Raw genomic sequence first — 14,073 nt, forward strand, 5'->3', positions numbered from 1 at the left:
GAAGCGAGAACGGGAAGAAGCATAGTAGCGTCATTGGTCCGTGCTTCCCACCTTAGGGACGTTCGGAGCGGGACATTTCAAAGTTCAGTGTCTGAAGAAGAGCTAAGCCAGCTAAAGCCAAGGATAGGGTGCTAGGAAGAAACCCTGCACACTGCATTGCATCCTTTCCCTCATGTTTGATCCCATTAGGCGTCCACCAACCCGCACGCACCTTTCAAGCACTTTTGTTTCTGCCTACTACTCACTGTCTACCTACTGTACCCTACCTCTCTGCTGTTGGATCGAAAATTTAAAAAACTACTACTATTACTTAACAACGAGTTTGGTCGGTACAAACTAAATAAAAGAAATAATTCCTAACCTATACGATCCCGACAGCGTATGCAACTCGAACCCCCAAAACCAACCCGAAGCACGCACGTCACTCGAGTTAGCCAAGCTTTGGCTTTGCGGTGGGTTACATCTCAATCTACCTACTCATTAAAGAAAGGGTATAGGGTGCAAGTTCATGCGCTGACGTCGACCTACTCCAGCCGCGCGCTGTGACAGGCTGCTTGCGAATGCTCAGCCTCATGCTCCCCCCCCCTTCTATCCTCTACCCAATTTGACGAGTTGTGATACATCGTCTTTTGATTGTTTTGTTTTGTTTTTTACCTAACCGACTTGAAGAGAGGCTGCTCCATCTTCTGCCTCCCACACCTTAGAATCAAATAAACCACACCACTTTGGCACATCACATCGCATCCTACTGTCGCATCCAGATTTCGCTCGTCATTTAACTACCCCGCCAATCGTACTTCGACTTCTCCGAGATCGAGTTCCACCAGCCAGCCAGCTGACGACGCTGACGCACCATGGCTGCCGTGCCATTCAAGGTGAAGGCCGTCTACGAATACACATCGGGACACGAGGACGACCTACCTTTCTCCATCGGCCAAATCATAACAGTTACTGACGAGGAAGATGCTGACTGGTACGGCGGTGAATATGTTGACAGCCTGGGCATGAAGCAAGAGGGAATATTTCCTCGAAACTTCGTTGAGAAGTATGAGCCCACTGCCCCGCCTCGCCCAACAAGAGCACGCAAGAAGGAGGCGGAACCCACAGCTACTTCTTCACCTCTACCGCCGCCTCCCGCTTTTTCAGCCGTGCCCCCGCCGGTAGAGGAGCCAGAGGACGTACAAACAGAGGTCCCTTACGAAGAACCACGCGTTGCTTCGCCGCCTATTCCTGCTCCAGAGCCCCGCTCCCCAGTAGCTCCTGTGGCTCCTGTAGCCAAACCACCGGAAACAGCTCCTATCCCAGCCCCTGTTCCTGTCGAACCTAAGGTTTCTCAACCAGCGAGCCCACCAGTCCCATCTGTTGCCACTCAGTCGGCGCCAAGGGCTCCAGCTCCAGCCCCAGCTCGTGCTGGCCCCCCACCCGTATCTGAGAAACCCTCTAGTAATTCTTTCAGAGATCGTATAGCGGCATTCAACAAGCCGGCGGCTCCTCCTGTCGCGCCTTTCAAGCCTAGTGGGCTGGGCTCCGGCAGTTCCGGATTTATCAAGAAGCCATTCGTTGCTCCTCCACCCAGCAGGAATGCCTACGTCCCCCCACCTCGTGAAGCCCCTACCACTAAGGTTTATCGACGAGAAGAAGATCCCGAGATTAAAGCTAAAGAGGCGGAGTCTCTGGAAAATGCGGAGAGGGCTGGTCTGGTTCCCACAGCACAATCGGAGGAACAAGAAGAGGATCAACCTAAGCCAACCAGCTTGAAAGAACGAATTGCTCTACTCCAAAAGCAACAAGCTGAAGCAGCCCAACGACATGCCGAAGCTGCCGCGAAAAAGGAAAAACCTAAGCGTCCCCCAAAGAAACGTACCGAAAGCGAAGAAGGTGCTCCAGCAGAGGAGATAGGAGATGTGCCCCCTCCTTTAGAGAGAAAAGATACGGCCGAAGTTGCTAGCAAGAAATCTATAGACGAACCTAGACCTAGACAATCATTATCTGTCCGACGGAAGTCCTCTGCGGCCCACGCCGAAAACGATGGAAACGAGGCGGACATGTCTGGTGCGGGAGATACAACGGAGGGACAAGAAGATCTTACCGAAAGAGAAGACAGTGATGAGAAGTCTCGTCCTCATAGAGGGGCTGCTCCCGAACCAGAAATTCCAGAGGATGAAGAGGAAGGGGAAGAAGAAGAGGACGTCGACCCTGAGGTAAGACGAAAAGAGGAGCTCCGTGCTAGGATGGCAAAGATGAGTGGCGGTATGGGTATGATGGGTATGCATGGAATGTTCGGTGCACCCGCGATGATGCCCCCATCAGCCCCAGCATCAGCCAAGAAGCCTAAAGCCTCACCGCCAACAGAACGTCGTTCAAGCGAAATACAGGAAGCCCCCTCGTCACCTAGAATGGCCGTCCCTCCGGTACCCACTATGATGGCCCTACCTGGAATGGGAAAATCGAAACAGCAGGAGGAAGAGGAAACTGCTGAGTCTGAGCATGAGGAACCAGGTGGGCAAGACACTACACCGGTCGTTAGTGCTCAACCTACTGGTTCAATTGTAGAACGTAAGTTTGAATCCGGGCGTGTCCTTAGTCTTATTATGACGACGATAAGACGATTAACACGACGGGTAGCTCCATTGAAAGGTCCTGGCGCTCCACCTCCTGTCCCTGGAGGACGACCTGCACCGCCTCCGGTACCAGCAGATTGTAAGACCTATACGCGTTTGACGACGAAACAGAAGCTAATTCGTATCGCAGCTCGACCTCCCCCGCCTCCGCCTCCGCCTGGCGGCGTAACATCGCCTAGCCAAGGTTCTGAATCCGACGATGAATTGTCCGAGAATCCGCAGAGAGCTCTTGAAACCCCTCGAGGTGAAGTCCCCCCTAGTGCTCGAATGCCTCCTGTCCCTATAGCGTCCCCCACCATTCCCACCTCGCCACGACTCGCTGGTAGACGGACTTCTTACATGGGTGAAGAAGCTATTCCATCTTCACCGCCGCCGCCCCCGCAGCCAAGCAAGAGGAACAGCCGTCCGCCGCCTCCTATTCCAGGTGCTGCTCCACCTGTCCCTACTCAAGGCCGACCTCCACCCCCTCCACCTCCAGGTAACCCCCCAAGTCGTTCTTCTACGGCTGACGAACGAATCACATATCCCATGAGGCCAGGAGCATTGGATAATGGCGAAGAGGGAGAAGTGACTGAGTACGAGGGTGATTACGATACCGATATCGGATCTTCGGTTCATCATAAGGATGCTCTTAAGGCGCATGCACGAGATTCAAGTCTAGATGATAGCACTCCGGTGCGTTCACCTGTTACCGAAGCTCCGCCGTCTTTGCCTCCGCCTCTTCCTAATGCCGCTGCTCCGAGAGGTGGCCCTCCGCCGATCCCGAGTCAACCCGCACCAAACACAAGACTATCGATAGACGCACCTCGTGCCGTCCCTCCACCCCCGCCGCCTCCGAAGGAAGTGCCGTATTCCTATGAGGAGGAGGACTACGACCCATACAACTACAATAGCCCTACCTCTTCGGCTCCTCAAAGTGCAACAGTTCCGGATGAGCCGACACCTATCCCGGAGCCAGCCTCTGCGTACCATTCGCCGCCTCCCCCGCCACCAGTAAATCGAGGCCCCCCACCAACACTGCCTGCTAATAGGCTGCCGCCTCGGAAATCTTTGGATGTTCAAAGGCCAGGTGGAAGAAGATCAATCGACAACACCCGACCCTCCATGGAAACTAGTTACGTGGCGAACGATGTCGAGCTAGCTGTCCATACACAATGGTGGCTTTCGCCAAACGGAGTTCCTCCAGTTTTCCAAGGTAGAAAGGACATCTATACAGAACATGACGAGTCGACTTCCGGAACAGGGGTCATCAAAGAGGTCTTCATCCTATTCCAAGATTATTCGCAAACTGTCATCACCATCAGTTTCGATACACAAGACCTCTTAGGTGCTCAACTTGAGCAACGTCATGAACCCCCTCCTCGATCTCTTCGCCCAGACCAGCTAGAAGAGGCTTATGAGCAGTTTGGCCGATCATTAGCTAGCGCTGTAGCAGGGAAGAAAGATTCTATTGTTGGCGATGGAAGTCCACAAGCACTAGTTTTCGAGCTCCTCAAACCTCTCAAAAACGCTCTACTCCCAGTTGGCACACGTTCCTACGGTGCCTTAGTCTACGCGAATCTCGCCAATGCTTCAACACAGTTGAACGACCAAATTAGACCCGGAGACATTGTTTCCATTCGCAATGCAAAATTCCAAGGAAAACATGGGCCTATGCATGCGAAGTATTCGATGGAAGTAGGCAAACCGGACCACGTGGCCATCGTCTCGGAGTGGGATGGTGTCAAGAAGAAGATTCGGGCTTGGGAACAAGGCCGTGAGAGCAAGAAGGTAAAACAGGAAAGCTTCAAGCTAGAAGATCTCCGAAGTGGCGAGGTCAAGATCTGGCGGGTTATGCCGCGCAGTTGGATCGGGTGGAGTTCGGGTTAGCAATGCCGAAGACCATCCTACGAGTTCCTATGGCCGATACTCGTGAGGGTCGGCGCGGACGGGAGGGTTAGCGTGGACAGCCCGATGCAAATCCCGCTTTAAGCCCTATCTTCACCCGTACTTGTTAGTTAGTGAGCAGAGATGATGATGGCGATGACTCAGGAAAGTAATAGAATCATTTTATGATACGAAAGCATGAAACGGGGTTACGATCGCCAAGAGATACGCAACGATTTCCAAACCAGGTTTTTGGGGTCAAGAGAAAAGAGCAAAGCAAGGCAAAGCAACCTTGGAAGGCAAAGCATTCGTTGAGGAGTTCATGTCGTTCATGTTGATATCACAATAACTACCGATGATTGGTGTTCTACTACTACCACCAACCAACTCACTTCGCTCATACGGTATCCTACGTAGCTTATTGCAAACTTGCATTTGTACCCAGTCAAACACATAGCTTGTAACGTTATTACTACTACTATTATTATCTACAACCAGATGTGAAATATCAAGCTAAAGGTTTTGTTTATTTGTTTCTTAGCTTCTTATGCTTTTGATGTGGGATCTACCTGGGATCTACCAATAGGAATAGCAGGAGGATGGCTAGAAGTCTAGTTTAACTTAAGAGCTTATCTGTTGGATAGAGCTAGATAAATTCTCAGGCGAGTAGGTCAAATTCAATCTCACCCGAAGCTACCCATCATCTCACTGTAGGGGATATATCACGTGGCACCTTGTAAGTAAGTAAGATTCCCGAGGTCGTAAACATTATGATGGTGACACTGCCTATGTGGCCGCCGGTTGGGTACCGGATACCGGCTACTGACTACTAACTACATCATGTGGCGTTTATAAGCGTCTAGAGCGAAAAATTCGCATCAGCCCGATCTCCCAAGAAATCCCAGATACACGGATGCATGAATTAGGCACTGAATGAAGTTTATAGCGGTGACGTAAATAGTCCTATATTAGATCGCGAAGTGGCTAAGGAGGCGAAAGACGAATACATTTCAATATACGCAATTGAGAGGCACAGCGGATAGAACGGATTTGTTAAGTCTATAATGTAAAGAGTCTATGCAGAATTTCTATTTTTGAGTCAATATTTACCGACTGGCATTGGGTCTACTAGGTGGGTATGTTTACTCGAACTATTATTGCGATTGATATTAGGAAGTTTCCAAAACAATTTGGTCAGTTCTCACATTTTGCAATGGAGCCTCTTCTTAGCTATACAAGTAGAATTTGTATTATACGTATTATGCCTATAGCATCATGGCTGAGCTGGCCAAATGTCATCATAGTGGATTGTACCATATCTTCGTTCTTCAGGTATCGTGTAAGCTGTCAGCTATGAAAATTGACCCGCCTCGACTTCGTGAACTGCAATGATTGAGAAAGAGAGCCAAGAGAAAAAGGTTGGGATCCGATACGTCATTGTTTCAAATGAGTCTGTATCCTCAAATGAGATCCGAGATGGAAAGGTAGATATGCGCAAGTTGGAGCAGTTCTCGGTGTACGACGTCCCCAAAGAAAGCCGGTCAGGCAAAAGGGGACGTCATTACACCTTAATACCTAGGTGGTTAACACCCGGAGGCGAGAATGCGAAACTGCCTGACGCTTTAGTAAGCTAACATATGTAGGTGAGTAAACCCGGGTCTGCACAATGACATAGGTGGATGGCTGCACAATGCCGTGACATTACCTTTTTTCCCTTTCCAACTTCCATCTCCTATCCGGGACCCGGCAGTCTTCGGGAGGGATGAATTCGGAGAGGGCGAAGCGGACACCCGAAACATTTCACTTGACTTCTAGATCCCTCGATAGCCTATGCTGCTTTGTAACGTCGACACGTTATACAGGTGCGAGCGTGTCTAACTCTTCCCTCTGTATGTCTCATGTGCCTTACTGCTTCGCCCCAAATTGATCTAAGCTTTGTAGCGGTAACATCTGCAGTGAGAAGCCGGTCTAGAACTACATGTGATCATGTGTTCGTGCGCCGTGAACAACCAGCATGGCATTTCCTAATATTGGTCTTCCGCTGGGGTCACTTTGCTTACCACCTTGGACCCGACATCGTGGGGGCCTCTATTTGAGGCCTCGATAATGAAGCCAAGAGAAGATAGGGCTAAATGAGTAAGCGATATGGCTTACCTATTTAGATGGCCCGAATTTTGGGCGTAGACAGATTATGGTTACTTTATTTTAGGCAAAGTATTGCCAAGGTAGCAACGAAGAGCTATCGGAGAATATTACAAAGGGCCAGCGGTGGTGATCGTAGCTAATGATAGCCCGGGTGTAATATCGTCGTGCCCAGGTTGTTCAGGTTTGACCGATGAGCCCTAGGCGCAAGAAAAGCAGGGAGAGTGGTCAATGGATCTCGGGGAAGCAAGCCATATTTTCCATGATGTTTGCTACACTTACCTAGTTCAATATGGCATATGTACGCTGGATCCCAAAAAAAATGAAAATTGAGCTTTTCGCGATATGGGAAATGGGAATGCCAAACGGCGAAAATGATCCGGTGATTTGCGCTGGGAATCACCGCGAGAGGTTGAACCCCAAAACTCGTGGAGCATCAATGGCCAGTAGAATTGAGTGCGCAAATCTGATCCAAGCTTGGACAGGGTGGATGGATGGCGAGACAGCTCGGACTTTAATCGACACTCTGAAGCCAGTTACTGGATTTACCGAAGGAGCCCGATAGGATAAATCTTGCATCGTAGGGTCGCAGTCTTACCAACGGGGTACATCAATCATCCAATCTCTTCTGCCACCCAAATACCTACTTTGTCTACTATTGGCAATCGGAGAAAAAGCAACGCATGTGTTGGTCGGAACCACCGCTGGGGGTCCAAGCAGTAGGTGCTTATCTTAGGAGACTCGATTGGAGCTGGGACTTCTTGGAGCTCCTTGAGCTCTAAGCTTTAATTGACAGAAGAAAAGGACCCTGGATCTTTGACATTCAAATCCAATAGGAGAAATCTCGCGCCCAACCTGTGGTCTGATGAGAAAGACGTGGAGACAATCATGACCAAAGTCTATGAACTTGGTCCAATTGATATGCAAGCGCCCTTTCTCCTTTTAACCAGTTTGCGTATCGGGCATTATTGAAAGGGTGGGACTTATAGGAAACGAAGCCAATCTTGCCGCTCTACGCGCGATGAAACAACCGGGATATTCCAGATGGCCATGTTGCAGGTGCCCTACTTAATTATAGTAAAGTGTAGCGGACTGAGCTGTCGAAGACGAGTGACTGCTACGTTGATCAGAATCCTAGAAAGCCCGAGGAGAAGAAAAAAAAGCTCAACAGAACGAGGTCTAAAGCCGTCGTTATGAATACGGGGACCGGCGACGTCACAAGTCGTATTCAGTTGATCCTCCCAAAGCAGCGAGTTTTGTGATCCATAGAGGGTACGGGTTGCCCATATAATGATAGCCTTCAGCGAGGATCGCTCAGTAAACATTAGACCCGAGTGAGGCTATGATAGCTGATGGAGCACGTCGATTGCGTCAAAGGGAACACCATACGGTATTCCAGTAATCTGGGTGCCGACTTCGGCAATATGCATATGTGGGGTATTGGGACGGGACAAGCAGCCGCGTACGAGGCACAAAGGGTAGATCAACGCTAATCAGTAAGGAGGCTTATGATCGAGACGACGGCATCGTGAAGATCGTCGACGGCGAGGGCGAGCTACCGGCAACTTTGCTTGCCGATGGATTGTCACGCCTCCCATAAAAAAGCATCAACGTTGACGATGATGTTCCCTCGCAGGAATTTAGTGCCCTAGGGCATCAATCCGTGAGCAACAGCTTGTAAGACTAAGATTCGAAGGAATCCGGGTTTTGAACCTGCCATCGTGGCATCGTCAAGCATCGCCGTGGATAGTATCAATGCTCCTATACCTAGCTACTAGACCCATCGTATGAAAAAGAGGAGCCAAAGGACCAGCTTTCCATTCTCGGAAATCCCAAGGTTCCTAAGACGTATGCAGGGTGACCTAACTAAAGGAGATCTCTCTATGCTGCATTGACTCGGCAACGATCCAGGGCTAGCAACCAATCGTAGCGGGATCGCCTTAATAATTTAGGAATAAGTAAAGAAATTCAAGTCTGCTAGAAGCACGTGCGTGAGCCGCTCTGTGTCCATGCCCGTTTCCCATCTGACGTTTAAGTCGGGCCAAAACCTGGCCAACGAATCACGAACGAACACACAGCAGTCCCGTATTTGACGACCTGCAGCAGACCAGAAAAAAAGGCAGGAACAACAGCTGCACGAGGTGACGCCAGACCGGAAAGAGTTTGGGGCTTTCTTAGACCAGCCGATGGTGTCTTAACATCTGGTCGTACAAAAAAGACAAGCGCGTTGTTAGATATGGAGATTAATGGGGACAGATGTTTCGTAGTCATTGACGCCCATGTGAAATCTACCAAGGTGGTGCATTGTTGTACAGCTTTGGAAACATATTACTTGCTTCAAAGATGAAAAAACTTTTTTTCAATCGGCGACGAACCACGGGGCATCGAAAAATTGGTAACTTCAACCCATGCCCGAAGATTCGCGAGTTCTCGCGAGTTGGGTGGGCGGATGGCAAACATACCCAAGATCGCAATCTATTGAGGCGTTGTCCGAGGGGCCAAGTTTGGCCCAATAATTAACCCCCATATGCAAGTGAGGGGAGGTCGAAATCCAATGCCACGCCCGCCAAAACTTCGAGCGGGCGGATTGGCTGTGCGTAGAGGAGGTGCGATGGCACTCTTGGGTAGTACTTCTATTTCTCTCGCAGCGTCTAGAACCCAGGCGTGGCACTTAGAAATTGAAATTAGAAACATATTGAGTTTGAATCGACATTGTCGACAACGCAGAGAGCTTGAAGGGTGTTGTGTTGCTAGCCAATAATGAATAAGAACGCCCACAAGATGGGCATGTAGTCGATTTAGTACATGTATGAATCGATACCGCCGTCTGGTTGGGCACAAGCGCACCCCAGATTCGAGTGACTTTGTAGTGGTAAGCAATTTACCGAGTCTGCAGGTGGCATCCACAACTCCCTTACCGGGACGGAAGTTGGAAGTAATGACGGTTATGGTGGATGTGTACAATGAGTACAAAGTTGGTAATAGACAGGTGCTCGGTGCTGTTCCGTGGCATACTAGGGTGTGCTATAGTTCCTCAAGGTTGAAGGGGACCATTGCCATGGAAGTACATAGACGGCCCATCACTGGAACGTCATAACGGAGCACGATGCACTGTGCCCGTTTAAGATCTTCCTTACTTCTGCGGTTCCTCTAGCACGACGATTAGTAGCACTTGCGCTTCGCTGAACATACTCGTGGTTGTAGACCGAGTATGCAAATTTGCATTGGCTGAAGATTGCCCATGTTCTCCAAAATCCACGGGCATGTACTGCCGGGAAGTAGTAGTAAGGACGGACGAGAATGTTGCAGATATGTCTTTGAGTCTCCTTCTTGTCCCGATTGTCTTCGATGAAGATTGACCGAGAGTAGCACGGTCAGCCCATTTTATTCGGAACCGATTACTAGGAATGGCATCTTCTAAGCAGAAGTGAAGAAAGAGAAGGCTGCTATTCAGGTAAGCTGTAGTGGAACGAGATTTTAGTTGCCGAAGAATAAGTTACAATGCGTGAATTATCAGGAACAGTAACGACCAATTGGTTAAAAAATGGAAAGAAATTTTCTTTTGTATGCATGAGCGAAGAAAAAAAAAAAGGAAAAGAAAAAGAAAAACCTGCCTTTGCTCTTTCCAAAACCTTCCATTTGAGAATTGAGGACGGAAATTGCGATGTATATTATGAAGCTTAATTCTATGTACCAGTATACTCTCTTCAGGGCACTTTACAGTATTGTCTTAGAGTTAGTACTGTATTTAAAGCGTGTATTTATGTACGTAACTGCGCCTCAAGAACACCTATCAGCGCTTAAGAGAGCCAATGTATATAGTGTTACTTTAAGAACTCTACTGTGTCATTACTACCTAATCTAAACTGTAAATAACATTCCACTCGACTTGAACTTCTACTAATACAATCTAACAATTCATTACCAACCTTACTTCTCCATGTCCCTACTCGCAGCAGCTATTGACCTCGTGACAACATGATTATTTTTATAGCTACGTATAGCTATGCTATATAGGTAATATGTACGAAATCTGAAGCTCAATGGAATCTATACCGCCATTGAGCTTGCGAGCGTAGCATGATGGTGGTGCGACATTGCTCGCCACTATCCGGGGGTATACTGGGAAAAAAAGAAGCCGTGGAACGGAAAATGGAACGGAACACTCAACTCCCCAATACCGTGCGACGCCGAGATAACTCGCAGGAAGTAGAGTCTCCTTCCAATAAGCAGCGAGGTACATGACATTTCACCTCTCGGCTTGGTAAGTAAGTTGAGAAATCCCCCCACCTTGGATAACTCGAAAATTCCCGGGCACTCTAGTGACTTTGGGGCAGGGCTCTCGCCTCCTTTGGTCGTCACAGCCATTAGGAACCTCCATACGAGGCTCCGTCAATTATGTGTCGTTATATGCAGCTAGCGTCATAACCATTACCCAACTGGGGATGGATGCTATCCCGGGTTAGTCGCGGTTCCGCGGCCAGCGTTCGGTCGCCTGTTTTCTGGGCAGTTTCCCTGCCGCCTGCGGCCGATTTGTCTTTCGTCAGCTCAGCTCCCAATCAGTATCGTCAACCTTATATCTCTCTTGTTGCGCCATGTAGCTTTCGTCACCCCCTCTCTCGTTTATAACGGATCCATTCCACCGTTATTATATACACTGCATAAACTCCCCTTCATATCCACAGAGTGTCCAAAAAACATCCATACATTCCCATCTGTCAATACTCATTCCATCATAGGGATCCATACGCTCCTCTATTCGGCTCATCTACAAATCCTACCGGGTTCCGCCTTCACTCCCCGGTTTGGGCGCATGTCGAGCAGCTCTCAAAACAAACCCTTACTTCTATAAAGATCATCTCAGGCCTCAGTGGGCCGCAACGAATCATAACTGCGCGCGACTCTGGCAGCACCAACTTGCAGGTTTGCGTGCCTCAGGACCCTGAGATCGAGCAGATAGATATAAGAGGTCCTCTCGCCTACCTTCTTCCTCCCAGCCTCCGCCCTCTTACTACTCTAGCACCCAACTCTTCATCAACAATCAATAATCAACACCCATCCGACCGCCCCCATGACTTCCTATCCTCCTTCAACCATGCCTTTCTACATGCTTGGAAGACGAGACAGAGACTCTGACTCTAGTGCTAGTACTCGGGATACGAGGCAAAGCACAGATTCACAGGGCTCTGGAAGTACTGGCGCTACCTCCGTTTACGACGTCCCTAGACCATTGACACAAGATTCAAACTGCCAATATCACAAATATCAACCAACCCGCTATGAGGAGGATCTGTCGCCAATTACGAGCTTATACGCGCGATCGTCAGTCGACACATATTCGTCCCGGGCCTCAAGCATTGATTTTGAAGATGACGAGGAGTTCGAAGATCGCACAGACTATTCAGACATTCCTGAATTACCTGCCTACAGACATGAGATTGAAGAAGCCAACGTCAGAGCTTCGAACCCGGAGGATTTTGCCGATTTGTTCCCGTCTTTGAATAGGCTTACTATTCGTCACGATGATTTTACAGCAGATGGGAATATGAACCTACGGGTCGATACTATCTTTCCGGGTAGACGGAGGAAGACGATCCAACTTTTCCATCTACGGATGTACGACTTGGGCAAACGCGAATTTTCTCTAAGGCGGTATTGTCGAGACTCCGGCCGCGAAGTATGCAGCTCGAAACGCAAATACATAGAGCCGGCAAGAACAAGCCGTCCTGTCCTACAGCGCTCGGTGTCGACTGCGGTTAAGTCCCTAACAAAGCGACCACAACTCGTCCGTGTTCCCACAAACGGTTCGGTCTTGTCATCTTGGAGCCGACCATCAACTGGCTCCTCCTCAACCGCCGAAACGGATAGTGACTTGGCCGAAAGTATTAGCGATTCCATCTCTATCGATGGTAAGGAGAAGGCTCGTCCAATACCGACCAATACGATCAAGCTTGAGTTCTCTAACTATGCGCGTGTTGATGTGGAACGACGCGGCAAGAAAACGAAAAGATACGATTTTGAATGGTGGGGCCACAAGTACTCTTGGAAGAGAGTCCTCGATAAGCTCACGAATTCTGTTTCCTACCATCTTCTACGTGATGGCCAAACCAATGCGCCCGTCGCACATATAGTGCCTGAGACTCGATCACCAATTCAAATTAATATTGATGAGGAAGCCGGTGGCTGGGTACCTCCCTGCCATATGTGGATCAGTGACGAGAGCCTGATCACCGCTGCGACTGATGTTGCCGAGTAAGTCACCCATATCAATTTCCAATTATATCCGATACTTATACTAACGACTTCAGTATCGTGGTTGCAACTGGCCTAATAGCGCTCGTTGACGATTGCATCAAGGAGCGTTGGCAGACGAAGAAGCCTCGCCCCCATATCGGACTTCCACTGCTATCGAAATCTTTAGATAGCCCCAAGAATTTTGTACAACACATGCTCGCTCGTCGGAATTCGGAGCATCATCCAAGTCCATTACGCTTTCAATCAAAGCCTGTGGCTGCTTACTGAAAGGCGATTTGTCGACGGATGACTCCGACCACTGAGATGAACATGAGATCACGTTTAAACACGCGGACCCAGACCGCCAATTTTTCTATTCCGTTCAGTTTTCTTCCCCGTTAATACAACCTTCCCATCGTTACAGAGCCTTGAGCGATATTTTCTCCTAGGACATCTACCTTCTTTTGACGCGGCCACCGTATCCCCAGTTACGTGTCGTCGAATAAGAAAAATAGAAGGGCACCACCACCGTCTCGCTTGAAAAAAAGCCGAGCAATGATTGATGATTGACGACACAGCGTCTCATCCTATGTTACCACCAAAAGTTATGCTTCATCTGCTTGTTTTATTTTGTTTCAATCTTTTGCTCTGCTTTTTCTTCCCATCCACTTTTCTACGCTCCGGTCAAGACTTAGCCGACCGGACGTCGTTTCAAGTGGCATCTGGCGTCATTTACGGTATATTTATATATATTATATAGGGTGTGCATCGCATTGGGCGGCAACGGGGAAGGCACATGCATACTATTTTCACGTGGGATTGGGCTGTACATATCTTTTTGTTTGATACATCTTATTTCTTGCTTTTGATCTTGGGTTACGAATAACGGAGCATTGGAGTATCGGTCGGTGCATATGAATATGTGGCTGTACAAGTTTGTTTTACTATTTGATCTTTTTTATCATTTACCTACCATCACGAAAAACATACACCCAAACCCACACATCCGTTATATATACATTCTATACCGATAGCACCATTCGTTGCCTTTTATTATGTATCATTGCTTATATAGCGGCTTGGCTGCAGCAGAATTATTTTCTATGTTAGCTATAGGATACCATGAATTTGACGAAATTTATGTATATCGCTCATAACAATTTTTTTTTATCTATGAGGCATTTGACATACATAAAGTATTTTATGAATC

At 48.6% G+C, this 14,073-nt stretch overlaps 2 protein-coding genes across 2 annotated transcripts; both read left to right on the forward strand.

Annotated features, from left to right (window-relative positions):
* The first annotated feature begins 162 nt into the window (after positions 1-162).
* F4822DRAFT_409559 (uncharacterized protein) lies at positions 163-5,006 on the forward strand. The gene is made up of 4 exons (XM_051458673.1): positions 163-452; positions 534-2,556; positions 2,626-2,700; positions 2,752-5,006. The coding sequence occupies exons 2-4, from the start codon at positions 855-857 to the stop codon at positions 4,488-4,490; spliced, it is 3,516 nt and encodes a 1,171-aa protein (XP_051312069.1). The 5' UTR covers positions 163-452; positions 534-854; the 3' UTR covers positions 4,491-5,006.
* A 6,343-nt stretch (positions 5,007-11,349) lies between these two features.
* On the forward strand, positions 11,350-13,288 carry F4822DRAFT_311518 (uncharacterized protein). The gene is made up of 2 exons (XM_051455336.1): positions 11,350-12,881; positions 12,938-13,288. Exons 1-2 carry the CDS (start codon positions 11,701-11,703, stop codon positions 13,149-13,151), a joined length of 1,395 nt encoding a protein of 464 aa, XP_051312070.1. The 5' UTR covers positions 11,350-11,700; the 3' UTR covers positions 13,152-13,288.
* The last annotated feature ends 785 nt before the right edge of the window (positions 13,289-14,073 follow it).

Source organism: Hypoxylon trugodes, assembly GCF_022578975.1.
Source record: "Hypoxylon trugodes strain CBS 135444 unplaced genomic scaffold F4822scaffold_7, whole genome shotgun sequence".
Taxonomy (NCBI): Eukaryota; Fungi; Ascomycota; class Sordariomycetes; order Xylariales; family Hypoxylaceae; genus Hypoxylon; species Hypoxylon trugodes.

Coding starts and splice junctions, on each gene's coding strand:
- F4822DRAFT_409559 (XM_051458673.1), top strand. CDS start 855: ATGGCTGCCGTGCCATTCAAGGTGAAGGCCGTCTACGAATACACATCG. Junction 2,557..2,625: donor TACTGGTTCAATTGTAGAAC/GTAAGTTTGAAT, acceptor CACGACGGGTAG/CTCCATTGAAAGGTCCTGGC. Junction 2,701..2,751: donor GCCTCCGGTACCAGCAGATT/GTAAGACCTATA, acceptor TTCGTATCGCAG/CTCGACCTCCCCCGCCTCCG.
- F4822DRAFT_311518 (XM_051455336.1), top strand. CDS start 11,701: ATGACTTCCTATCCTCCTTCAACCATGCCTTTCTACATGCTTGGAAGA. Junction 12,882..12,937: donor GCTGCGACTGATGTTGCCGA/GTAAGTCACCCA, acceptor TAACGACTTCAG/TATCGTGGTTGCAACTGGCC.